This window comes from Myotis yumanensis, unplaced genomic scaffold (genome assembly GCF_028538775.1).
Source record: "Myotis yumanensis isolate MYYU_CA2020_CCGP unplaced genomic scaffold, mMyoYum1.0.hap1 SCAF_11, whole genome shotgun sequence".
NCBI lineage: Eukaryota > Metazoa > Chordata > Mammalia > Chiroptera > Vespertilionidae > Myotis > Myotis yumanensis.
Genome location: NW_027223762.1, coordinates 44,558,239 through 44,583,386, shown reverse-complemented (window position 1 = coordinate 44,583,386; position 25,148 = coordinate 44,558,239). Strand labels below are relative to the sequence as shown.

At 54.1% G+C, this 25,148-nt stretch overlaps 4 protein-coding genes across 9 annotated transcripts; 3 read left to right on the top strand and 1 right to left on the bottom strand.

The window, feature by feature from the left end:
* Window positions 1-1,619: 1,619 nt before the first annotated feature.
* LBX2 (ladybird homeobox 2) lies at window positions 1,620-3,154 on the top strand. The gene is made up of 2 exons (XM_070428475.1): window positions 1,620-1,824; window positions 2,757-3,154. The coding sequence occupies exons 1-2, from the start codon at window positions 1,620-1,622 to the stop codon at window positions 3,152-3,154; spliced, it is 603 nt and encodes a 200-aa protein (XP_070284576.1).
* Window positions 3,155-5,957: 2,803 nt separating this feature from the next.
* On the bottom strand, window positions 5,958-14,926 carry TTC31 (tetratricopeptide repeat domain 31). 5 transcript variants are annotated; one of them, XM_070429538.1, is made up of 13 exons: window positions 14,777-14,925; window positions 14,539-14,627; window positions 10,643-10,745; window positions 10,296-10,525; window positions 10,052-10,135; window positions 9,591-9,647; window positions 9,400-9,480; window positions 9,096-9,290; window positions 8,413-8,464; window positions 8,226-8,316; window positions 7,996-8,137; window positions 7,673-7,774; window positions 5,958-7,490 (listed from the first exon to the last, which is right to left on the bottom strand). In XM_070429538.1, the coding sequence occupies exons 1-13, from the start codon at window positions 14,814-14,816 to the stop codon at window positions 7,194-7,196; spliced, it is 1,563 nt and encodes a 520-aa protein (XP_070285639.1). In that variant the 5' UTR covers window positions 14,817-14,925; the 3' UTR covers window positions 5,958-7,193. The 5 variants fall into 5 exon arrangements, with proteins under 5 accessions (XP_070285639.1, XP_070285638.1, XP_070285640.1 ...); XM_070429537.1 differs by having other exon boundaries at window positions 5,958-7,493; window positions 14,777-14,923; XM_070429541.1 differs by having other exon boundaries at window positions 7,333-7,493; window positions 7,732-7,774; window positions 14,777-14,926.
* A 114-nt stretch (window positions 14,927-15,040) lies between these two features.
* On the top strand, window positions 15,041-21,870 carry CCDC142 (coiled-coil domain containing 142). Of its 2 annotated transcripts, XM_070429533.1 has the most exons (9): window positions 15,042-16,150; window positions 16,451-16,537; window positions 16,616-16,762; window positions 16,900-17,030; window positions 17,102-17,215; window positions 20,676-20,790; window positions 20,961-21,138; window positions 21,263-21,462; window positions 21,602-21,870. In XM_070429533.1, exons 1-9 carry the CDS (start codon window positions 15,091-15,093, stop codon window positions 21,859-21,861), a joined length of 2,292 nt encoding a protein of 763 aa, XP_070285634.1. In that variant the 5' UTR covers window positions 15,042-15,090; the 3' UTR covers window positions 21,862-21,870. The 2 variants fall into 2 exon arrangements, with proteins under 2 accessions (XP_070285636.1, XP_070285634.1); XM_070429535.1 differs by lacking the exon at window positions 20,961-21,138 and having other exon boundaries at window positions 15,041-16,150; window positions 21,602-21,793.
* An 836-nt stretch (window positions 21,871-22,706) lies between these two features.
* Window positions 22,707-24,376, top strand: MRPL53 (mitochondrial ribosomal protein L53). The gene is made up of 3 exons (XM_070429536.1): window positions 22,707-22,897; window positions 22,998-23,110; window positions 23,212-24,376. Exons 1-3 carry the CDS (start codon window positions 22,803-22,805, stop codon window positions 23,343-23,345), a joined length of 342 nt encoding a protein of 113 aa, XP_070285637.1. The 5' UTR covers window positions 22,707-22,802; the 3' UTR covers window positions 23,346-24,376.
* The last annotated feature ends 772 nt before the right edge of the window (window positions 24,377-25,148 follow it).

The following is a 25,148-nucleotide window of genomic DNA, read 5'->3' as shown; positions in this document are numbered from 1 at the left end:
ACCCTCCCTCGCCCCCCACTGTGATCAAAGTGTCTTCCTGTCTTTGTCAAGGAGTCTTTGGCCCACATGCCTCAGATCTCCCAAGCTCTGATTGGGGCACCCCAACCACAGGCTCCGCTTGCCCCAGGGAATAGACTGGTAGACCCAGAAGATCACTGCACAGATGGTGGGAGGTGCAGAGGTTTACAGAGAAGGTGACAGAATGGACAGTCCAGGAGGGACTGGCCTACTTCTTCATGGCACTGATAGGAAAAAACTAGAAGAAACCCATAGCAGAGAGTTCCTTCAGAGTGCGAGTTCCGCAGGAGTGGTGGGGCTTGTCTCAGGGCTGTAAACCCACTGGCTATTTGGGATGTGATATGCGAACAAAAGCCTTGCCTTGTTGGACTCTGCTGGTGGAGCAGCTGTCCCAGAACTGCCGTATTCCTACAATGGAGGGCGGTGGAGGTGCTCACTCTGGTGTGGGCCCTGGGTTAGGTGAGGGCGGAGGGGGGCGGGGGCGTGAAGAGAAGAGCGAATGACATCTAGGATGCAGATAAAAATAGGAATCACTATCGCAGTCCTTAGAGTTTGTCCCTGGCTTGGCAGGGGTTTCTGTCCCAGAATCTGGTTGGATGTATCAAGTCACTCCTCTATAGGGACCCCTCTCACCACTGCTCCCAGGCTGGGGAACCCCAACTGGGACTACAGGAGCTTAATGAGGAGACAAAGGCATCAACTGATAGACTCAGGGGTAACCAGAAGGCCCTCAGTGGAGGTCAGTCTTTCCTGGCACAGACCCCTCCTGAAGCAATAACCCTCGCTCTGGGTTTGCTGTGTCTTCTCTCCTGAGGGCCAGGCCTCCCTGCTTCTCCATGTTTTGTTTTGCTTTTTAAATTGATTTCAGAGGGCCTCTGAGCCCTGCTGGGACAGTCCTGGGTCCGGCTGCAGAGCCGGCTGGAGTCCACTCACCTGCGCCGGCTTGTGCATCGCATCCCCACTAGACCCAGTTGCAGTCGCTCTGCCGGACCAGGTTCTTCCAAGGCTTGAGTGCCCCCAGGCCCAGTGCCCGCTAATAACTTCCAGCCGCGGGGACCTACTTTAAGAGCTTTCAGCAGGAGTGGGGCGGGGAGGAGGGGGCCAGGTCAGGAGACTGAGGTCCTTCCTAGGTGGGATGGGGATCTTAGCACAGTCAACTCTGAGCTCCTCGGAATTTTGCAAATCTCCGGCGCTGCGACCAAGGAAAGCAATTTTATTGCCTACGAGAGTTTATGAGCCGGAGCGGCGGCTAGGCGGGAGGGGGCCGCCCAGCAAGGGTCCAGCCAGAGTGAGCACAGGGCCGCGCCGGCAGCGCGGAGCAGCCAGGGGGCCAGTGCTGGCGAGTTACTCCGCCGGCTTCTCTGCGCGCCCCCGTAGCCTGTAGAAGAAATACCGCTGCCGGGACGTCTACCAGCTCCAGACCCACGGCGGCCCGGGGTTAGGGAGTGGGGGCGCAGGAGGAGGGGCACTCGGGGCTCGGGCCCAGCGTGGGGGGCGGGTCCGAGGCGGGGGCCCAGATCGGGAGCCGCGCGCTGGGGCCCAGGCGGCCGCGGAGCCGAGCACAGCGGGCGGCAGGACGGCCGCAGCCCGGCCCGCCGGCCATGAGCTCGGGCCCCGAGCCCCGGACAGCCCGCACACCCTTCAGCATCGCGGATATCCTAGGCCCTGGCATGGCCCCTCGAGGACCCTCTACGCCGCAGCTTCCCGAGTCCAGCCCAGGTCCCACGTCGCCGCTGTGCGCGCTGGAGGAGCTGACTAGCAACGCGTTCCGCGGACTAGACGGGCTCGCCCTGCAGCGCTCCGAAGGTACAGCGCCGGCCAGGTCGCGCCCTGGGGCTTGGCCTTCTCCCCATCTCTCTCCTCCAAGGTCCCGGCCGCCACCCCAATCTGCCCCCTGCCCTCAGCCCACGTGCGGGGTCTTGCACCTCCCGCTGCTCACCTCCCCTCTGTTGGTTCCCAGGCTCCCGGCTGCCGGCGCCGAGGGGAAGGGCCGGGCGGTCTAGAACTGAGCGACCCATTAGTCCTTTCGCTGTAGGCGGGGCAGTCGCGACAGAAAGGAGACAAAAGGCCTGAGCCGGAGGCTGTAAAACAGTGAGCTAGGGCGAGGCGGGCGTGGAAGGTGCTGGGAGGCGAGGCTCCCCGGGTAATCACGCTCCGCTCCGAGTCCGTCCCTCCCCGAGAGGGCGCAAGGAGCTGAAGAGCCTTGGGGCCGCCAGGGTCCCCGGCTCGAACTCCTTCTTTCCTTGCCCTCCGCCCACTCACTACCTCCCTTCTGTGCTGGGGGGTGGGGGCGGGGGGGAGAGCATGTCACTAAAAGAGAGTGAGAGTGCCCGACACGACCCCCAAGTCTAGAGAAGGGCCCGATCGGGGTCCTGTCACACTCACCACCTCTGGTGCCGGCCCCGACCTGCAAGCCGGCTCCATCGGAGCCTCCGGGAGGCCTCCACGGCCCCGAGCCAGGCGTCCTGACCCTGCAGCTTGCCTTCCCCGGCCTGGCCCGCCTTCCTCCCTCTCCTCTCGCCGGATGCCCTCAGCCTGCTGCCTCCCGCATCCCCGTGGCTGGTTCCACTTCGTCCCCACCCCCTCCTCGGCCTGCCCCTCGCGCATTTCGCTAAGCGACCGCGGTGACCGCCCGCACCTTCACCCCCACCCTGGAACTCTGGTAGCTGCGGGGTTTCCCTCCAGGACGGAAGCCCATTCCCGCAGCCTGGAGACTGACTCCCACCCCATCTCCGCAGGCCGCGCAGCCCCGGGCGCTCTGGGCCACGGCTCGGCGGGCCGCAGACGGCGCAAGTCCCGCACGGCGTTCACGGCGCAGCAGGTGCTGGAGCTGGAGCGGCGCTTCGGGTTGCAGAGGTACCTGGCGCCCCCCGAGCGGGACGGGCTGGCGGCGAGGCTCGGCCTGGCCAACGCGCAGGTCGTCACGTGGTTCCAGAACCGGCGCGCCAAGCTCAGGCGCGACGTGGAGGAGATGCGCGCCGATGTGGCCTCGCTGCGCGCGTTGAACCCCGAAGTCCAGGGCCGCCTCGAGCTGCCGGACAGCGCCCGCGGTCTCGGCCTCGGCCTCGGCCTGGGCCCGGCGCGGCCGGACTCCGGGCCCCGCCTGTCGGACGAGGAGATACAGGTGGACGATTGAAGGCAGAGCCGCCGCCCTCGCTCCGGAGCGGAGACTTCTAGCCCTCTCGCCCCTGCACCCGGTCCGGGGTGCGGATGGAGGGTGGCTGTCGACCTCGGCCTCTTCCAGCTCACAGTGCAGACGCCCACCTTTCCTAGTTATTGAGAATAAAGTGGAGACTCCTTTGCGCCCCGCCTCAATCCCGCCCCGAGCGGTGAGAGCAAAATCTGCTGGTTATTTCGGGTATTCCTTGCTTGGCATGTGCGGAGCGGTTTTCTTTAACCCTCATGGCAAGCAACCCTACAAGGTAGGTGATCGGATTGTGGCCATTGTACAAAGGAAGAGCCCTTGGTCAGGATTGGCCCCTGGCATCTCTCCGGCCTTCAGAGCTCCGGAGACTCGGGGCTGCGCGGAGGAAGATGAACTCCAGTAGCTGCGGGAGGACCTCCCCTACGAGCTGCCTGGGTCGCAGTTCCCCGTGCCTTTGATCCCCCGAAACCTCTGAGACCTTGCCGCTAACCTCAAGCCGGACCCCAAATTGAGGACGTTTTGCCCGACTTTTTCCCCCCACCTGAGGCCATTTGTTAATAGAGCCCCGCCCCTTCTCTCCACCCCACCCGAAAGAACCCTAAACTGAGTCACAAGTGATGCAAGCAGGGGGAGGGGGACAGCAGAACACCCCTACTTCCGGGACCTCCACTCCACTCTGGGGCGGAAAATCTTCCCACTAGGATGGCAGAGGCGGCGGCGACAGGGTGGGGTGGCCCTGCCCACCGAGGCGGAGGTTGGAGTAACTGCCTACCTCCACTGGCAGACTTTTCTGAGATTAATGTATCCCACTGGTGACTAATCACCCTGGCGCAGTGTGATGGGGAGGGAAGAGGAGCACTCAGTAGCTACAGACCTTCGTCTATGCGCGTCCCGCCCAGATAATCAGCGGAAGACTATTCTTGGGTGTCTTTCCTGCTTCCCCTCTCTCCCAGGCAGTCCCTTGTCAGATCTTCCCATGCATCTGCCCAGGAACCACAGGCTCACTCGCAAGGGTTCAGGAGGCTCAGCTGGAGTCTCAGTTGCAGGGGAGGTCCCAGGAGAGGATATTTCAGGGAGAGGGAACAAGGCTGGAAGGCAGAGGGAACCTGGCCTTTTCAGACCATGGCTACCACTCACTGAGCAGTTCCAGGTGCCTTGCAAGGATTAATCTTCACAATAACCCCAGGAGATAATTGGCTTTAATTTCATTTTAAGGATAAGGAAACTGGATGGATCACAGAAGCCCAAGGGAACTTGGTCATGTCATGAAGCTTCTAAATGGTGGGGCTGGGACTCACCTGCTTGTCTGACTCATAGCTCATGCTGTTGGCCACGTTAGGTTCTGTCCCTATAAGTGTGACAGGGCCTAACTGAAAGAAAAGAGATTACAGAGAGAGCGGGGGAGAAGGGCCAAGGGTAGAAATGTAGGCATTGCACTGTAGACAGAACCTGGTCCTTGGGGGTTTTGGAGGAGAGGCATGAGAGCAGTGTTTAGGGTGGACAGAGACTGAGGAAGTAGTGTATTTCTGGCTACTGCAAAAGGTAAGAGCAGTGAGAATTCAGGGCCAGACTTGGAGTGGGGAAAGACGGAGGTTGTCGGAAAAGATGAATCAGTGTGATTCTCCCAGTGACGAAAAATTGCATGAGTCAGTGACAACCTTGCAAACCTGGGCAACTGGAAAATGGCTTCACGGACATAAACAGACAATGATAACTAGGAGAGAGCTACGAATTTGTCAGCCATTATATACAAAAAGTATTTGTAACTGTGTTGTACCTTCAATACACACACACACATACACACACACCTCCCCTGGTTCATGTTCAAAGCCCTTGCTTATCTCCTTTTTCCCCTTCTAAAGGCCTTTCTGGAACCTTTAAAGTAGGGTGACCAACTTATTCCTGTGTATCCAGGACTTCCTTCCCCGTTTTAGCATTGAAAGCCCCACACCCTAGGGAACCCCTCAGTCCCAGGAAAATCAGGATGGATTAGCGCTCTGCTTTCCAGCCCTGGGGGCTCAGAACTCAGGCTGCTTTGTCACAACCCTACTGGTTAGCAGCATGAGTATGGGGACAAAATGTCAGGAGTCCTGTGGCTCTCAGAGAAGATTCAAGTCTAGGATAAGAGGGAACATGTCTTTGAGAGGCTGGAAGAGCAAGGAGCCAGCTCAGCTGGAAAGCAAAGATACCATAGTAGTGGTAATCAGCTCTTCTTAGAGACGCCAGGAGCCTCAGGGGAGTCCCCAAAGCAGAGAATTACCTCCCAGAACAAGGCCAGATGGGCAGGGCTCTGGTGGAGTCATCCCTTAAAACAATAACCTCCTCTCCCCAACACCACGCCCCGACCAGGCATATGCAAAGAACTTCCAGGGCAAATAATTCTACATAGGAAGGTAGGGGCCAGTCAAGTTCGTTGGTTCTGAGCCATAACCCTCCTCCACTTGAGGTTTCCTAAATTCTAGCCCAGCGCTGCCATCTCTTATCATCAAGCCTTGAACAAACAAAACTCAAACCTGTCCTTCAAAAGGGCCTCTGGATGGGCACATCCGGATCACCTGGTGACCACTGAAACACAAATTGCTGGGCTCCTGCCCGGCAGATTCCGATTTAGAAGGTCTCTGGTGGGGCCTGAGAACTTGCATTTGTAAAAAGTTCCCATGACACTGATGCTGCTGGTCCAGGGACCACACTTTGTGAGAACCACCGTCCCAGGAACTCTGTATTTTGTGAAATAAGCAGCAATTCACTCATACTCCTCTCTTCCCACCAGGGGAATCAAGAATATGTAGGACAGTTGCAGATAAAAATTGGTTTATTTAACAGTCACTATGTACCAGGCACTTGGTAGATACTTTCTCTTTCAGTCCTCACAACAGCCCTGTGAGGTAGGGATTGCACCCATTTTACAGATGAGGGAACTGAGGCACAGATGTTGAGAGACCTGTCCAAGGTGACCCAACTAATAATGGCAGATTTTATCCTACTATACAGTTTCAACACCTCCTATCTCTAGGTATGAATAGTATTGAGCAAGACCCATATAAGGCAGCAGGAATCACTTATCCCGGTGAATGGTTCCTCTTGGGAGGGCATTCTGGGAGGCCTAAAAATCCCCTGAAGATCCACATTTAAATGAGCCGAGAGTCCCAGGCAAGGCTAGGTAGGAACCAGCCAGGGGCAGCTGCCAGAATCAGAGAAACCAAAAAGAACTCCTGATTCTTACATAGGAAGTAGAGACTTATATCCATCTCTTGGGGCAGCGACCCTTGGTGGGAAAACTGAGTAAATGCACGCAGGTAAAGACTAGTTACAATGCCTAGTGCTGAAGTGAACAACATGGCAAGGATAGCCCATCAGCAGGAGAGCCAGCAGGGGGAAGTGTGGAGCTGTATGGGCTCTGCCAGCTCCAGGCAGGAACTGGGTAAGGGAATTCCCAAAGGCAAACCCTTGGTGAATCTTCTGGCAGTCAGAGGAAGTGAGCATCAGACCATTGGGCCAAGGATAGGTCACATGTGCACAAAAATATGGACAGGAAACATGTCATGAGGGGCTGGGGCTGGAGAAAACAGGGCAAGGACTAGGATTAAGATGAGGTGAGCACCCACAAGGTGAAGGGCAGGACTCAGCCTTATTCATCACTATGACCCCATTCCCAGGCACAGAGCTCTGGCTAGTGAATGAGTTCCCCAGGGCCAGGAGCAGAGCAAGCCTCAAATGCCCCCTATAGTCTTAACACCTGAACTTTTGTACTTGTAAGGTTCACTTCTTGAGCCTTGGTGGATTTTATTTTTCCTTATTGCCCAGAAGAAGCCATCTGCTTGAGAACAAAAGATAGGCTATTTTAGTGGTCATGGGGCCTCCTTCTCTCATTAGAAGGTCTCTGTGGCAAGAGGAATGACTATCAGGGGTGTCTCTAACTATGGTTTTGAAGTACAAGGTCTCAAAATATTCAGGGAACAGCCACCACACAGTGTCCCTCATCCTTGTGGGATATAACCACGGCCTTGTCCTATGAGGGACAGGTCTTCCCTCATCTGGCCTGAGGTAGATGCTGGGGCCCAAGTCCCAGGGTGCCCCAGCCCTTTGAGGGGTTCTGGAGATGGAGAGGAGGTCTTCTACTCTGAGTCTGGGGGTGGGGCTGGTTGGAGAGTCTTGGGTGAGGAGGTGGATAGTGCAAGGGTGGAGACAGAAGGCCAGGAGGGGCCCTTGGAGCAGTGCTTAGAGGGTGACTGAGGGAGAGAAGGCCCGAGGCCATGGGCTCAGTGTGGGGAAACAGCTGGGGGAACCCAGTTGGCAGAGGTGGTACACGGTATCCTCCTCGCTGATCCTGCTGAGAAGGGAAAGGGAGGGGCACCTGGTATACTCCTTGCAGCACAGCTCCTGCCCCTCATCCCACTCATTCTGCCCCACCCCCTACCCCACTGAGGCAGAAGATAGCACCGTTTGGTGTTGCAATCACAGCCAATTCTCCCTGCTGCCCCTCAGCAAGAGCACGCCTGGCCCCCTTACCATAGCCAGCTGCAGAAGACAAGTGTGGAGCTCGCGAGCGGCATCTGGCTGGGACCCACCTCTCAGAGTCTCCTGGAACACAGCAGCTGCCTCCTCAAAACGCTTTGGTCCCAGATTAGAAAGAGGAAAGTTTAGGTACTGGGGGGAGGGGAGTGGTCAAGGAACTTCAAAGTGCCCCTTTTCTCCAACTGGCTCCCAGCTCCTAAAATCACTGACATTGTGACACTGCGGTACATTGAGCTTACCTAGAAAATGTCAATGTCAACCCAATCCCCACCATCCCACCCAAATTCCTCCTCTGCATCCAATGTTGGACCCAGTACCTGCAGTCCCATCAAGGCCTTGCCCAGGCGGAAGAGGCCCCGGGGCCAGCCAGGCCGCAGGGTAAGGGCCACCTGAGCATCAGCCAGGGCCCACGCCGGCTGACCCAGCCTCTCGTGGCAGAAAGAGCGATTTCCAAATAACCTGATGAAGACAAAGTGACCAACAGTCCAGGTCCTCAACACCTTGTCTTGCCCTGACCTCCCAGCACAGTGACCAAGCCCCCACCTACCTGTGATCCCGGGGGTTGAGCTTCAAGGCCTGGGTGAAGAAGACCACGGCCTCACGGTAGAAACCTTTTTGGGCAAAGCCAGTACCCAACTCTGGCAAGGAGAGAGGGTGGGAAGGTTCAGGTGGGGCTACCTCAGATGGGGCTGGCCCAGGGAGGGTGGAGTGAGGAGGGAGAGAGAGGATCTTACTTGCCAGCTCCTGGCTCTGCTGTAAGGCAGCTGCCAGCAGTCCTGGAGATGCCTAGGGATGGCAAGGGGGGAAGAGTCAAGCAGGACTCGGGCCTCAACCTCCCCAAATTCTTCTTTTTTGTTCGCATAATTAACATTACAATTAGCATCAACTAACTCAAGTAATTCTCATAACAGCTCTGCAAGACGCTATCAGCCCTACTTTCCTGCAGAGGAAACCGGCCAGGGTCAGGGTGTCAGTGATGGAGCTTGACCCCAAGTCTCTTAAAACATGAGGCCAGAGAACTCCCTCTATTGGTCACTAACCTCAACTCTTAGATCAGCAGTTCTCAACCTGTGGGTCGCGACCCTTTGGGGGTCGAACGACCCTTTCACAGGGGTCGCCTAAGACCATCGGAAAACACATATATAATTACATATTGTTTTTGTGATTAATCACTATGCTTTAATTATGTTCAATTTGTAACAATGAAAATACATCCTGCACATCAGATATTTACATTACGATTCATAACAGTAGCAAAATTACAGTTATGAAGTAGCAACGAAAATAATTTTATGGTTGGGGGTCACCGCAACATGAGGAACTGTATTAAAGGGTCGCGGCATTAGGAAGGTTGAGAATCACTGACTTCCCAGAATTTTCCACTAGTTACAACTGAGGTTCTTTCCCTTCACCTCACCTCTGCCTTAGGGCTCTGCCGGGGGCCCTCTTCTCTTGGCAAGCTCCCTTCCTCCTGGCTCATCTTCTTCTGAGGGCTCAGGCTCTTGCCTTGGGGCTCCTGGCTCAGCTCCTTCTCTCGGAGAGAGCTAGGGGGCCAATCCCCAACCTTGCGCAGAGCCAAAGACACGAAAGAGCTAGACAGATCCAGTACGTCCTGTGAGCAGAAAGAAAGGGTAGGGCAGGGGTGGGGATGAAGTATGTCCTGGAGTAGGGGGAAGTAGGGGGTAAGCAGAGGCCAAGAGAGGAATAAAGGGGGCTCTCACCTCCTCCTCACCACACTGTCCCTGAGCTGGGTTCCCAGGGCTGGATGGGGGGCTCCCACTCCCATCTGGGGTGGCCTCGACCTGGAGGGAAGGTAAACAGGAACAGAGCTGGGAATGTCTGGAGCCACATGCCTTAGATTCCCCACCTTCCTGGCACTTGGTGCTCTTAGTACCTGCCAGTAGACACTCACCTTGGGCAACCCACTGTCCTGCTCCAGGCGCTCCTGTCGCCTTCGGTCCTTTTGGCGCTGTAATTATAGTGATGATGACTATTCTGAGCACTATTCTTAAATTACACAGATACAATTTGTATCCTGAGATCAATTCTTCATGAGGTAGAATATATGCTATATGCCATGTATGTACTGGTAGGAGTTTTACATATACTATCTCATTTAGTCCTTGGAACTCTGTGAGGTAGGTGTTGTTATCATTTTACAGGTGAGAAAGCAGACAAGCGTTACCAGGCAGGCATCTCACAGCAAACAGGAGGCAGAGCCCAGCCCAGGCAGTACGCTGTGGCTCCAGAACTGCTGTACCACATGGCCTCCGGGAGGCCCTACAGTCCCTGGGCCCCTTAGGCCCCCTGGCAAGAGGATTCTGCAGGCTACCCCGAGTTATCTAGAAGCTTTCCTCTGAGCTCTCTAGCTACCTTCTTCTTGAGTCGCTTCTTCTCTGCTTTCTGCTTCACGCGCTCCTCCTCAGCCACCAGCTCCTCAGCCAGACGGTTGGCTTCCTGGAGGAGGAAGGGCAGGTGGCAGGAAAAGAGAGAGAAAGCAACAAAGAGGCAAGTATGGAAGGATCTTGAAAGGTCCAGATTAGGGGGGATATAGATATGGGAATATGAGGTTTCGAAGATCCCTGGGGGAGGGTGAAGCCCATGCAGACAGTCTCACCTCCTCCGTCAGCAGGAGCTTCTGGGGCATGGGCACCTGCAGCAGGCTGTCTGAGCCCCTGGGCAAGGACGCCGAGGCAGAGGGTCTTTGAGGGCAGGGCTTAGATCCTTGGGGAGGGTACAGGAAGGACTTTTGGAGACCACAGTAGGTACCCAGTCCTGCAGCCCCCTTGCCCCTGTCACTCTGTCTAGTCGTTTCTCCCTCATCATGGAATTGGTCCAGGAGGTAATCTGTCAGGAGGGAGAAAGAGAAGGGAAAGAAAGAACATGAGAGAGAGGAGCATATGAGGGTCAGCCCTCCCCAGGGTACCAGCCTTGATCCCTGGGCCCGGCCCCTTCACTCCCCACCATGGTGCCACAGCTGCAGCCGCCCGCTGCTCCCATCCACACGGATCCGGTGCAGGCCCTGGGTATCACTCTCCACCAGCCGTCGAAGAAAATCCACTATGTCCTGGGAGAGGAGGGGAGGGTAGGCTGGTGTTGGGGGGAGCTCTGGGAGAGAGCAAGGGGCTTGGCTAGGTTGACCCCGCCACCACGGAAATCACAAAGCAGCCACCCAGCCTGGAGAACCTAACTGGCCAACCTCTCCCAGCTCAGCACCTCAAACGCACTGCCCTCAGCTTTCAGGGTGTATCACCTCACTTCACTATTGTCCTGCCTTCCCCAGGGCTGAGTGTGGCTTTCAGCCTGGCCTTCTCAAACATCCAGTATCTCCTCCCCTGATTTGCCACTAGGTCAGCCACTAAAACAAAGTCCTAAGACCCAGTCTTCTTACCTGCTCGCCCAGTTACGCCCCCTGTCATATCTTGGAATATGAACAGCCCCCATACAACCCGCCTGGAGCTACCTCACACTTAACCGAGGGCAGCAATTCCTGGCTGGCCTCTCCCCTGCACTTCATGTCCTCCCACAGCCAAGCTCTCAACAATTACTCCCCTACTGAGACCCTTCCAGTAATCCCCCACTGCCAAGGCCGCACGCTGGCCTCTAGCTCCTCAGCCTGGAATCGGGAACCTTCCAAAAAGCTACTTGGCTGACCTTTCCAAGCCTCCCTCTGCCACCAGGCTCTTTCCAGCCTTAGGGTTTTCCCCCAGTGGTCCTGGGAACCCTCCTGGCTCTGACCTGCTTTCTTACCTCATCTTGTCTCAACTTCAAGGTCCAGTTCAAATTCTATCTCCCCTCAATGACATGCCAGACCCTTTATCTCCAATAATCTCTACCCTCTCTCAACCAAGCTGCGCTCACATAGATGCTATAATATAGAGCATTACTATTCACTGCTCTTTAATATATATATATATATATATATTTTATTGATGTCAGAGAGGAAGGGAGAGGGAGATAGATACAGAAACATCAATGATGAGAGAGAATCATTGCTTGGCTGCCTCCTATACACCCCCTACTGGGGATGGAGCCTGCAACCCGGGCTTGTGCCCCTGACCAGAATCGAACCTGGGACCCTTCAGTCCGAAGGCCGACTCTATCCATTGAGCAAAACCAGCTAGGGCTATTCACTGCTTTTTACTGGTCTCTTATTGGTGAAGCACTATGGACAGGGAAGGGCACTGTGTCGGAGCAGAGCTGCTTGCATCCTGGTTCTGGCTCAGCCACTGCCTAGCTGTTTGATTTGGGACAAGTTGTTTAATCTTTCTGGACCTCAACTTCCTCATTCACAAAATGAGGCAAGATTCTTCAAGGCCTGGCCTGTACGTTCTGTGGTTCTGATGAGAATCGTTTTCTCAGTTAGTGTAAACTAAGAAGGACAGGCCCTAGCTGGTTTGGCTCAGTGGATAGAGCGTCAGCTTGTGGACTGAAGGGTCCCAGGTTTGATTCCGGTCAAGGACACATGCTCAGGTTGCGGGTTCGACCCCCAGTGTGGGGGGGTGCAGAAGGCAGCCAATCGGTGATTCTCTCTCATCATTCATGTTTCTCTCTCTCTCCCTCTTCCTTCCTCTCTGAAATCAATAAAATATATAAAAAAATAAAAATTAAACTAAGAAGGACAGGAATCATCATGTCCCAATGTGGCTAATCAGGCCTAAACAGAGCAGACCCTGACTAGGTGGTGGCCTGCTGACTGAGAAAGTTAGAAGCCACATGAAACTCCAGAGTGCTAAAATAATGTGTAGGCAGGCCTTCAGATCACTGAGCTATAGGCAACCTCTAAACAATGTTAGACTCAGGGCTCCCGTCAGGAGACAGTCTGGACTCAACAGCACCTTCACATATGTTGCTGGGCACTTTCATCAAGCTTTATTCTCAAATTTGAATTGCTGGTGGGTTTATTTCAACTTCCAAAACTGGGACTTAGACATAAATAATGCATGCTCTGGACCCATTTGAGGCAGCCTCCCCAGGATATACCTGCCATTCAAATACCAGTATAGATCATTCCCTATATCTTCAACCTCCCTCTTCCTCCTCAGCCCAGTCCAGCCACCTTAAGACAAACAAACAAAAAAGACTTCTTTGACCTTCCACCTCTCCTCCAAACACATTTTATGCTGTTGTCTTAATTCACAACCTGGCCACACATGACATGCCTTCAAGAATCACCTCCTACCATCTTATCACCCTCCTCCAGCTACAGTGACCTCCTCTTAAGTTCCTACAACACCAAGTGCACTGAGAAGCTTCACTTTTAACCTCTCAGGGCTTTTGTACTTATTTCCTCTGCCTGGAATGCTCTTTCCCCAGTGAATGGCTCAATCTTCTGGCCCCTTCAACTCTCTGCTTAAACCTTTGTACAGAAATCTTCTCTGGCCATTCCTTTTAAAACCACAAGTCTCTGAACTCCACTCAGTGGCCACTAGCCTCCTCCTTGCTTTATTTTCCTTTGCATTTCTTGTATTTGACATACTATATTGTTTATTTATTCATTGGCTGCTTCCACTAGATACTTCAAGCCCATTTAATAAAGGGGCTTTTATCTGTTTGATAGACTTGTCTTCCCAGCATAAAACTGCCTGTGTTGGGGGCACAGCTGGTGCTCAGTGAGTGTGTGCTGAGTGGGTAACGGCAGACAGAGTGGGGAGGAGACTATTCTAATAGAGATGCTGCCGGGAGCTGTATCTGAAGAACTCTGTGTGACCCAGTGAGCTGGAACTTTGTCCCGTCAGTGATGGGAGTGGATCTGATATGGGAAGTGAAACATCCAGATAAAATACTCCTGGTGGAGTGTTTGGTGACAAGACCATTACCACTGTCCAGGCCAGAGAGAATGAGTTCTTTAAAAAAAAAAAAAAAAAAAAAGTATTTTTATTGATTTCAGAGAGGAAGGGAGAGGGAGAGACAGAAACATCACTGATGAGAGAGAATCATTGATTGGCTGCCTCCTGCACGCCCCACACTGGTGATTGAGCCTGCAACTTGGGCATGTGCCCAGACTGGGAATGGAACCTGGGACCCCTCAGTCCACAGGCGGACGCTCTATCCACTGAGCAAACCAGCTGGGGCGAGAACGAGTTCTTGAACTGAGGCAGTGGCAGCAGGAGCAGGAACGGAAACGATGGCTTCCATTCGAGAGACACTTCAGAAGGAGTGACTACCTGCATGTGTGGCGTACAGGAAAGGGAGGACTACATAGAGTGACTTTCAGATTTCTGGATGGAAGTCTGTGTTATCAACCAAAACTAAGATTAGAGGGAAAGCAATCCATTTGCAAAGATGATGAACCTCTGGACTGGTGAGTTTGCGGTGTTTAGAGGTAACCATGAAGCCGTTGGAAGGACAGCTTCTCAGTGTTCCCAAATCTGGTCCTGTCCCTCCCTCAGTAACCACATCACCTACCTGAGAACACCCCAACCCTGGGCTGGGCAAGGCCTGTCAAGTGCCTTCGTTCCCTCCTCACCTCCTACCGTTTAAAACAAACCCTCCGCTCAGGTTTCACGTCGATGAAGTTCTTTTAACGTTTCCTTGCTTTGGTGTCTTTGCTCCCACTGCCTCCTCTTGTCATAACACCGTCCAAGAAGCTCCTACCCCCGCCCCCATCCTCAACCCACAGACTCTCACCTGCCGCACCTCGCTCACCTCTCGCACCGATCGATCCCGGCCGCGTCCTCCCGGGTCGCCGCCTCCCCCGCCCCGCCCCGCGCCGCGCGCTCCGGGTCAGGGCCCGAGGCCCCGCCCCTCCAAGCCCGCAGCCCAGCGGGGCTCCCGGCCAGGGCGAGGCTCGGCACCGCGGGGTGGACAGAGGCGTGATCGATCGGAACAGGGCGCGGGGGAGCCGGGAGTCCCTTTACCTCTTCGCCGTAGTCCTCGGGACCGAATTCCTTGCAGAGTCTGGGGACAGCAGCGCCCCCCAGCGGGCAGCCGGGCCGCAGAGGACAGTCTATGGGGAGAGAAAGCCTCCTGTCAGGGAGAGCGATTGGCCCGAGACCTCACCCTCCGCGTGAGACTGAAAACCCTGCTGAAAACAGACAGACCCGAGAGAGGCTGCCCTGCCCTCCTGGATGCCCCGGTCCCGACACGCCTGCTTACCTAGCTTGATCCGCCCCGCTGCCTTCGGAACCAGCGGCATCTCGCGTCCACAGTAACCCGAAAGTGAAAGAGTTAGACGCGTATTTGATGTGGGCCGAAGGGGTAGGGGCGGAGGGGTGAGAGGGCAACGTGGGCGGCCATCTTTGTTAGGGGCGGAAGCCTCCGACTACGGGGCGCGAGAGGGTTCAGGACGGTCCCGCGGCCGCTGAGCCAGAAATGACGGCTCCGTGGGTGGGGCGGAGCCCGGGCTCCGGCGGACGTTGGGCGGTGCGGGCCAGTGGGGATCGTTAGGATCGTTCCGGGCCCGCCGACCCATGGCCCGGGCGTCCCGCTCCGATGGCCTGCCTCCGCTCGCTCCGGGGCCGCAGCCGTGGGCGCAGGCGGGAGCTGCGGGGGAGGAGCCGTGGGAGAGGAGGCGAGCGGGCGCCCTCGGCCGGGACGTTCGCGGCGAGCCGGGGCTGCCGGTGGCCGGGAGCCTCCCCTGCTTGGACCAGCGGCCCGGCGGAGCTGCCAGAGGGCAGCCGTGGTGGGCGGCGCCGACGGACAAGGGAGGCCACCATGAGGCTGGCGCCGCCGACCCGAGGCAGGAGGCCGCCGCCGGCGGGCCGATCCCTCCCGCGCTGCAGCGTCTCCGGGCCGTGTTGCTGCGGCTGCACCGCGAGCGGGAGCGGCTCCTGCAAGTGCGGGACTGCGCCCGCCACCTCCAGGCGGCCGTGCGCCTCCTGAGGATGCTGGAGCCCGGCGCGCCGTTCCCGGGCCCGGACCCCTGGCCTCAGCTGTGCCGCGACCTGCTGCCGCCGCTTCCCCGAAAGGCAGCCCCGCGGACCGGCCTTGGAGAGACTCCCGAGCCGCTGCTCCTGGCGCGCCCCGTTGGACTGGCCGCGCAGCGCCTGGATGCCGTCATCGAGGCGCAGCTCCGAGCTCTGGGCCGGGCGCCCGCCAGCCGCGTCCTGTCATCTCAGCTGGCGGACCTGCTGCTGGCGCTCCCCACCTACCATCAGCTGCAGGGAAAAGCCTCACGCCAGGTCCCGGGGGCCGCGCGCCCTTTCCCCCCGGGCCGCGTGCTCTGCCTCCTGGCGGAGGAGCGGGGTTCCCAGGTGGCTGGGCGGCTGCAGGAGGCGCTCAGGGGCTCGGGCTCGTGGGACCAGCTCCGCTCTTGGTGGTGTGAGGAGCGGGAGCTGCTGCTGGGTCTCTTGGGCTTGGTCGGGGGCGTGGCAGGTTCGGCCGGCGGTGGACCCGGGCTGGGTGGGGCGGGAGCCCTGTGGAGCCAGTACTGGACCCTGCTCTGGGCAGCCTGTGCTCAGCGTCTGGACCTCAGTCTAGGACCCTGGAGGGACCCCGGAGCAGCGGCCCCGGCACCGCCGCCGAGTCGGGGTGAGTGGTGGCCTTGGGCGGGCGTGTGGGAAGGCTGGAGCCCCCTCTCCGTTAGTCACCTCACTCACCTGCCAGCCTGACCACAAAAGCGGCCCTTTAAAATGAACACCCCCTGGCTCCCCTGCCCCTCTGCAACCCGGGGATCCAGGCTATACCTTCTGAGCCTTCTAGGCAAAGTCTTGCTTTTCACCCTCGTCTTGAGTTTGGGGGGATGCCTCCTCTCTCCCCCCATCATCGCGTGGGCAGTGGTTGTAGAAAATGGAGGCCTTGTTTGCAGGCGCGAGTCATTTCTCCCATTAGCGTCCCTGCCTCAGGAGTGTGAGAAGGAGCTGGCTTCTCTGTGCCACAGCCTGTTTCATCAGTCTCTTATCCGGAGCTGGGACCAAGGTGAGGAGAAAGGGGCACTGGGAGCGACGCCAACCCCAGTTGACCTTTCCCTACCAAACCGTGCCCCCTCATCTGCAGTCTTCTGCCAAGCCTTGGGGTCTGCTGGTGATCAGAGCCGCCTTTCCTCATCCTCTCAGACCACCGAACTTCTGCAACAGCTCTTCCCTCCTCTCTTGGATGCCCTTCGAGAGCCCAAGTCAGGGCTGCTCCTCTGCCAGCCTCCAGGTGAGACAAGCAGCTGGGGTTGGCGAAACAGGAGCACAGCTGAGGCTATCTCCTTTATTCTTTCCCTGTGTTCTAAAGGCTGGCTCCTCCCAGAGGTGCTCCACGACCCCTCAGATACTTGTCCCTCCCCTCCCCAGGCCCTGTACCCCTTGCCCTGGGGCTCTGCACCTTGCAGACAACCTTGCTCTGGTTTTGGGGCAGAGCTCAGCAGCATCTGGCAGCATGGGCCCCAGGTTCCTTCCTGCTCCTGATCCAGAAGGACTTACCTGTAAGTAGCTAGGGATGGGGAGGGGAGCAGCCTAGGCTGGGCTCAGACCTCACTCCCTGTTTCTGCCAAAGCCTCTGTTACATCAGGCAGAAGTTCTCTCTAGCCTGGCCTCAGAGGACAGCTTGGCCCTGGAGGTGGAGCAGCAGCTGGGCCTAGAAATCCGGAAGCTGACAATACAGATCCAGGTGAGGAGAGCAGGGACCCCGACAGTGGCTAGCTTTTGTGTTGGGGGTGGGCGTGGGGCACAGAACATCTCAGAGACTTGGAATCTTCTTGGAGTCTCTGCTGAATTTATCTTTGTTGCTTTGTTCATTTTTTGTTTTACTTAACTTTTTATTATGGAAAATTTCAAACATACACAAGTAGAAGAGAAGGGTATAATGGAGTCCCATATTCCTACCACAGAGGCTTTAACAATGATCAACGCATGGTCAATTTTGTTTTATCTATGTATCCCTTCCCCCATGTCAGCCTCTCATTTGGTCACTGATGATCATTGCCTAGATTTATGATTTCTTTTCTTTTTTGTGTGTTAATCCACACCCAAGGATATTTTTTTCCATTGATTTTTAGAGAGGGGAAGGGAGAGGGAGCTAGAGAGAGAAAGAGAAACATTGATTGGTTGTCTCCTGCTTGTGCCCCCATGCATTCAGTACCCCAGCCTTCAGTCCAAGGATCAATGCTCTAACCACTGAGAAAACTGGCCAGGGCTAGATCCATGATTTCATTAGGGGGTGCAAAGTGGTGATATTCCAATTCTATCATTTATTTTTATTACTTGGATTACTCCTATAAAATGAAACTTGCCCTCATTAATTATTCGATTATTCTGAGGTCTATTTTGTAGAGAAAAAGCAAGATAAATGGTTGAGTCCTTTTATTTACTAGTTTTTAGTACAATGTTTCTCCTCTTTTTAAAACATATAATTTGTACTTTGTTAAAGTAATCCATGTCCAGCCCAGCTGGTGTGGCTCAGTTGTTGAGCATCAACCCATGAACCACGAGGTCATTGGTTCCATTCCTGGTCAGGGCACATGCTCAGATTGTGGGCTCAAGCCCCAATGGGGGCATACAGGAAGCAGCTGATCGATATCTCTCTCATTGATGTTTCTATCTCTCTATCCCTCCCTCTCTCAAATCAATAAAAACGTATTTTAAAAAAAGTAATACATGTCCTTAGTTTAAAAGTGAAATAGAATACAATTTTAGAAGATTTCTAATGTCCACTCCCACCTGATTCCTGTTCCACCGTGGTAACTTTCATCCACTCTTGGCTGTTTCTTCTTCCTTCTTTTTAAATATATTTTTATTGATTTCAGAGAGGAAGGGAGAGGGAGCGATAGAAACATCGATGATGAGAGAGAATCAATGAATGGCTGCCTCCTTCATGCCCCTACCAGAGATGAGCCCACAACCCGGGCATGTGCCCCGACTGGGAATTGAACCATGACTTGCTGGTTCATAGGTCGAAACTCAACCACTGAGCCTCGAAGGTTGGGCTTGGCTGTTTCTTCTAACATTTCTTATTTTCTTCTAAATTTATGAATAAAACTATTATGCTTTCATTTTATCTATTCCTACTATGGAAGATGTCTATATCATTTGTCTTCTCTTCCTACCCACATTTCTCCTCATTGCCCTGAATAAGGGCAAAGCTGTAGCGTTCAGTCCTTGTCTCCCTGCTCTTTTCTCTCTGCATTCCTGCTACTCACAGTGCCTTGGTGCTATGCACCCCCACTCCAGCCCCTGTTTAGCCCTAATCTAGCATCTGCCTCTTGGACATTTCCACCTTCATTTACTGTTGCCTTCTTCAACTCAGCATGCCCCAAAGCAGGCTCCTTATGATTAGGGTGGACAGTGATGGTCATGGGAGCTCTGAGGACAGAAGACAAAGGCGGGCATGTGGTGACAGAAGCTCCATACAAGGCCTATGGCTCACGGGTGGCTTGGCAGCTTTAGAGGAGTGGCAGGAGGTGGACAGTTCATAGTTCCTTGGGAGAGTAGTGGAGAGACGGCCCGACCAAAGCAGAAACTCTCTTGTATGTAGTGGGTTTGTGTGTGTTTGGGGTGGGGTGGAGGGCTGTGGAGGAGGAAGCAGATGGAGGGCATTGAACACTAGTGCACAGAATCAAGGCTTTATCTAATGAGTGATAGGGAGCCACTGCAAGAGTGGGAGGGGAACAGTGAAGGTGGTGATGGTGTTTGATCCAGCTACAGTGGTCAGGATGGAAGGGAGGTGAGGAGACATACCGTCCAGCTTTTGGTAGCAGTGGTGAGAACAGAGCAAAAGGAACAGAGGTAGTTTGCTCACTGTGTGAACCAAACACTGTACAGAGCACTCTGATGCCTTGCTCCTCTATCTGGGCATTCCATCACATACAGTACTGGGATGAAAAAGAAGAACTGATGTTGTGAGTTTTCTCCCCAACTGGACTGTACTGTCTGAGAGAGAGAGAGAGAGAGAGAGAGAGAGAGAGTTTCTCATCGTGTGATCTTGTATTTACTGAGTACTGAGTGCAGGGGTTCCCTACCAATATCAATTGACAGAGGTGTCATTTCCTTGGCATAAATAAGGAAGGAGGGGGTACTGACTTTGGGGAGGAGAGAAGAGGTTTGGTTTAGAGTGGCTATTGTCAGGATATGTACCAGGAACCGCATGGGCTCCAACCTCACCCCCATGTCCAGCCCCCCAGGCTCCTTCCTCTCTTCAGGCTTGCTGGCATTTAGTCACCTTTTCTTTACAGACCTGCTATTACACACCCTATTTCTTGGGGCTCTTCTCCTCCAAGATGGGCTCTAGAGACCCCCTCTTCTGTTATCTTCTCCCCCTTCAAAAACAAAACCTAGCCCTAGCTGGTTTGGCTCAGTGGACAGAGTGTCGGCCTTTCAGACTGAAGGGTCCCGGGTTCAATTCTGGTCAAGGGCACATGCCTGGGTTGCAGGCTCAATCTCCAGTAGGGGTCGTGCAGAAGGCAGCCAATCAATTATTCTCTCTCATCACTGATGTCTCTCTCTCTCTTCCTCTCTGAAATCAATAAAAATATATTTTTTTAAAAAACAAAACCTATCAAACCGAAGAAATCAAACCAGCACCTGGGCCTTTTCTTACTTTATGGGTTGCACTGCTCTGGAGAAATGCAAGTAGGCTGTCAGAATACTCAGTGTAAGGACATCCCAAACGTTCTTGAATCTCAGAAAGTTAGTCATTGCTCCTGTTCTACACACAGTTCCTGCCTTCCTTTCATAAATGATAGCCAGATATTGTACAGCTCCCTTTTCTTCAGGCTCTCCCTTGAATTTGCTTTTGAACATTGGTTGTGGTGAGGGTCTCTCTCTTTTTCCTATTAATGTTCCTATAGGAGAAAATTAATCTGGAGGATTTCTATCCTCTGAACCAAGCTAGGAAGAGCAGGATAATCTTAGGGCAATTATCCATAATCTTTTCTGAGTGCAGACCTTTTGGAAAATCCAGTAAAAGCAATGGCATCTGTCCTCAGAAAATGCCTGAGCCCACACAATTATGTATACAATTATGTTCTTGGGTTTTATGGATGCCAGGTTAAACACCTCAGATTTAGAAAAGCATCAGAACTTGACAAGCCCCTAAGAGATAATCCCCTTTTACTTTGTCACTATGCCCACAGCTCCTGCCTGAAGAGTCACTGAGTCTCTTTTTTCAACAATGCTATAAACAAGCGACACAGGGCTTCGAACTTCACATGCCACGGGGTCGGTACTGGCGGCATCGTCTTTGTCCTGGTAACTCCTCATTCCAGCATCCTCAGGGTTCCCAGGGGGTAAGAGTATCCAGACCCCTCCAAATCCTACCCCCACACTGGAAATCCTACTGTCTTCCCACAGTCACTTCATTAGGTGCTCAATAGATCTCAGTAACCTTATATCCTGTCCTTCCTTTTCTCTTACCCCAGAACTTCCCAGCATTCCTAGTGAGTATGCTGGGTTGGTGGTCCGCACTGTACTGGAGCCTGTATTGCAAGGATTGCAGGGTTTGCAACCTCCAGCCCAGGCCCCTGCCCTTGTCCAGGCATTGACAGCCATCCTGAGTGCCTGGCTTGACCACATCCTCACCCATGGGATCCGGTTCAGGTGGGGAGAAAAGGAAGTAGTGGCAGGGGGATGAATGGAACTGGAAAGGGGGAGGGGATAAGTGGGGCAGAGCAGTTTAGGGAGACCAGAGGGTCAGGTGGTCACATTGTACCTCGGCCTTCAGCCTGCAGGGGACACTGCAGCTTAGACAAGATTTTGGAGTGGTCCGAGAGCTATTGGAAGAAGAGCGGTGGGGCCTGTCCCCTGAACTTCGCCAGAATCTGCTCATGCTCAACATCTTCCAGCAGCTGGATGGGGCCCTGCTGTGTCTATTGCAGCAGCCCCTGCCCAAGACTCAAGTCCACAGAAGGCCGTCTTGTTGCTGTGAGTCACTCCCCCTTCTCAACTCCAGGCTCTCTGGGCCCTCACTTACTACTTTAAAGGCCCCATTCCCCAAGCTCAGCATTGATCTGGCTTCAGCAACTCCCCAGCAGCCATCTCCCTTCCACTCCTGCCTTACCAGGTGCATGTAAGGAGGTCCAAACCTCGGAATTGCCCAGCAGCAGCCTCAACAGCCTGGAGAGCTTGGAGCCCCCTCTTCGGCCTGGAGCACCCCCGGCACAGACAGCTCAGCTGCTGAGCATGCTTTGGAGTGGGGGACCTAGCCCCGAGGCTTACCTGGTGGGAAATCAGCAGGCCTGGCTGGCCCTGAGGCAGCACCAGCGCCGCCCCTGGTGGCAACTGCCTTTTCTTTCCTGCCTGGAGACCAGTCCTGAACCCTAAGGAGTCTAATCAGCAGTCAGGAAGTCAATGCTCTGCATTTCTGGCTGGGAAAGCCCAGACATTGGAACTGCCTGTTAAAGAAGCCTACACCTGGAAGATTGGAAGAAAACATACGTGTGGACAAACTACACAGCCTGGGCTTACAAGCTGAGAATCCAGGGTCACTCCAGTATCTGGAATCCAGAGTAAATGGCAATACCACAGCCTGGAGCCAGGAGGCTCAGGCCTAATTCCCCATCAGTGAAGATACCTCGGGGCTAGACACTGGGAGGAGGGCCATAGGGTTGTATCCCAGAGGAAAGGGAATGAGAAAAAGCTGCAGGAAACAGAGAGCCTAGATGCCACTTAAGTGTCCAGAGTCAGACCAAACATAAAGTTAGTACATCAGGAACCGGAGGTGAAACAGTCTGTAGCTGGATCTGTCCCCAGGCTTGTATTACCCTGTCCTCCCCATTCCTGCTTTCAGCCGTGGCACCATATTGGGCTGCAGGACCTTCCCGTTTAAGCTTTGGTTACTCAGAGTTCAGCAGGTTTAATTTTCAATGTCCCTGCCGTGGTGACGGTGTCCTCCTCCTAAGGGACAGCACCTAAGATGGTGTTGACCTAGATGGGCACAGCAGGGAGCGGAAGGGGAACGCAGGAGACCGGCCTGTTTTCGGAGCCAGGTGCAGGGCTTTACACAGCCTTTGCTGTGGCACAACAGGGCTATGAGTGGTGGTAGGATTCGCTGACCGATTACTTTGGGCCCCTCTGTCACCTGTGCCGAAAGCATCGCTCCTCGTCTGGGGCTGGGGAGCCCAGGCCTGCGGTCCCACGCGATCGGGGACGCGGAGCCTGTACTCGGCGGAAGCAGGGGGGCGGGGCCTGCGGCTGCGCGGCCACTCACAATCTTCCCTGACGGCACCTCTGGCCGGGCGAGTGCTTCCGGGGCGGAGGTTACCATGGCGGCGGCGGCCTTGACTCGGCTAGGACTCCGGGCCGTCAAGGAGGTTCGGGTTCAGTTCTGCCCCTTCGAGAACAACGTGGAGTCTACGAGGTACCGGGGGAAGGGAGAGGGAACGGAAAAGCATGCGCTTCTCTGCCGCCAGGGGTCTCACCCCCTTCGGCCCGGCGCTCACGCCGCTCTCCCACCGCAGGACCTTCCTCCAGGCGGTGAGCCGCGAGAAGGTCCGCGCCACCAACTTGAAATGCTCCGTGATTGTGGATGTGAGGCACGACGGCTCCGAGCCCTGCGTGGATGTGCTTTTCGGTGGGCTCGCGTGGGGAGTCGGGCGGGAGGGGCGGCAGGCAGCCCGCGCCCCCTGGGCCCGGTTGGCCTTCTCGTACCTCATTCATTCGCTTCTTCCCCAGGAGACGGGCACCGCCTGGTGATGCGCGGCGCCCACCTCACCGCCCAAGAAATGCTCGCTGCCTTCGCCTCCCACGTCCAGGCCCGGAGCGCGGCGGGGAGCGGGGATCCCCCTGGCGCTGAGGCGGGCCGCTGACAGCGCGTAAGAGGCCAACGAGCAGATGCTAGCCTGGGCCTTAGAGAACATTATCCACGAAAAGCTCGACTTTATCATCCAGATCGCTGTCTGGAGGCCGCAGACACCATCCCCACCCCCCAAAGAGCCCTATGACTACACATCTAACCAGTGCTTCTGGGATGAGACGATCCGGGAAGGGCCTAGACAAACTTGAATTTATTTCATTTTCTAACCATCGCTCACGCTTAACCGTTTTGAATTTGGCTTCCCCCACCACTCACTCAAGTATGATACCTCTTACTCTTATTAGCTAAATCCAGTGCTGTTTTCTCAGCCCTGAGCTCTCCACCTAAGTAGCATTTGCCACTTTTAATTCATTCCCTATGGAACTTCTCTTCCTTTTCCTTCTCTTAAACATAAACTCCCCCCCCCCCCTTTATTTTTGGGGTATCTCATCTTCTGTTATAACTTGAACTACCCTTTTGGGTTAAACCATGCATTTCTGTTTGGGTCTAATATTAATTTCTGTGCTACAGTCAGGTTACCTACTATCGATTTTCTCCGAATCTTACAAACATTCTTTGTTCAAAATAGAATTGATAATCTTACATACACATATACTTGCCTCTCCCTGACTTCCCCATTCCTTTTACAGGCACTCCATGTGCCCAGCCGCCTGGGCTGGAAATCACAGCATTGTCTCTGGCTCTGCTGTCTCCTTTTCCTTGCATACCCAGTCAGTAAGTTCATAGTATTCTATGTTAAACAAAAGCCCCTGAAATGCTCTCTTCATTCCCGTTCACTCTCCTGTATTATTGTTACATTCTCCTTTTTTTTTCTCATCATTTTTGCTGCTGCTTAATTTTATCTTTCCAAAGCACGTCACTGGTTATGTCTCACTACTACTTGTTTCAGAGAACAGCACCTAAAGTACTTTTCATACAGTTACCACCCATTAGTGTGGATCGTGAATCAATTTAGGAGGTTAAATCAGCCTTTAATAAAGTAAAACAGAATAAAAAGTATCAGTGCATGCATGGCACATGAAATGAGAAGTATTCTTTTAAGAAAGTTAACTTTTAAGTATATAATTATAAATCTATATACAAGGTATCCCCCCAAAATGTACACACACTTTAATAGCTGATAGCTCAATTTTGAAAATGAAATGTATTTTAATAAATACTGCCTTTATAATTATTCAAAGTGTGTGTATACATTTCTGGGGGGACACTATATGTGTGAGTATAGATATATAAAGCTCGTGTACATGTGTACATCTGAATGTACTTGGTTACAACATAGTATATATATATATTTTTTACTATGGCTTACAGTGGTTCTCAACCTTCCTAATGCCCCGACCCTTTAATACAGTTCCTCATGTGGTGACCCCAACCATAAAATTATTTTCGTTGCTACTTCATAACTAATTTTGCTACTGTTATGAATCGTAATGTAAATATCTGATATGCTATATGTGTTTTCCGATGGTCGCGACCCACAGGTTGAGAACTGCTGGCTTATAGGAAAAGATGGTTGCTAGCCACTGGTTTAGAGAACTTCAAAATGCTCAGCTAGGCAATCCAGGATCTCTAGACACTGCTTGCTGGGTGCTTTGCCAAATACATTTTCCATGAGCCTCCTACAGCATTACTGTACTGCTTCTCTGCTTAAAAGGGTGCTATCTTGCCTTAGCTGGTTTGGCGCAGTGGATAGAGCGTAAGCCTTCGGACTAAAGGGTCCCAGGTTCGATTCTGGTCAAGGGCACATGCCCAGGTTGTGGGCTGTGATTCTCTCTCATCATTAATGTTTCTATCT

What these genes read in the sequence shown, in the direction of transcription:
- LBX2 (XM_070428475.1), top strand. Translation starts at nt 1,620, where the DNA reads ATGAGCTCGGGCCCCGAGCCCCGGACAGCCCGCACACCCTTCAGCATC. An exon ending in CGCCCTGCAGCGCTCCGAAG is followed by an intron (nt 1,825 to 2,756) that starts GTACAGCGCCGG and finishes CCATCTCCGCAG; the next exon opens with GCCGCGCAGCCCCGGGCGCT.
- TTC31 (XM_070429537.1), bottom strand. Translation starts at nt 14,816, where the DNA reads ATGCCGCTGGTTCCGAAGGCAGCGGGGCGGATCAAGCTAG. An exon ending in CCGAGGACTACGGCGAAGAG is followed by an intron (nt 10,746 to 14,538) that starts GTAAAGGGACTC and finishes CTCCTCTCCCAG; the next exon opens with GACATAGTGGATTTTCTTCG. An exon ending in GGCAGAGCCCTAAGGCAGAG is followed by an intron (nt 8,465 to 9,095) that starts GTGAGGTGAAGG and finishes TGCCATCCCTAG; the next exon opens with GCATCTCCAGGACTGCTGGC.
- CCDC142 (XM_070429533.1), top strand. Translation starts at nt 15,091, where the DNA reads ATGGCCCGGGCGTCCCGCTCCGATGGCCTGCCTCCGCTCGCTCCGGGG. An exon ending in AGCTGACAATACAGATCCAG is followed by an intron (nt 17,216 to 20,675) that starts GTGAGGAGAGCA and finishes CTATGCCCACAG; the next exon opens with CTCCTGCCTGAAGAGTCACT. An exon ending in ACCCATGGGATCCGGTTCAG is followed by an intron (nt 21,139 to 21,262) that starts GTGGGGAGAAAA and finishes CTCGGCCTTCAG; the next exon opens with CCTGCAGGGGACACTGCAGC.
- MRPL53 (XM_070429536.1), top strand. Translation starts at nt 22,803, where the DNA reads ATGGCGGCGGCGGCCTTGACTCGGCTAGGACTCCGGGCCGTCAAGGAG. An exon ending in AACAACGTGGAGTCTACGAG is followed by an intron (nt 22,898 to 22,997) that starts GTACCGGGGGAA and finishes CTCCCACCGCAG; the next exon opens with GACCTTCCTCCAGGCGGTGA. An exon ending in CTGCGTGGATGTGCTTTTCG is followed by an intron (nt 23,111 to 23,211) that starts GTGGGCTCGCGT and finishes CTTCTTCCCCAG; the next exon opens with GAGACGGGCACCGCCTGGTG.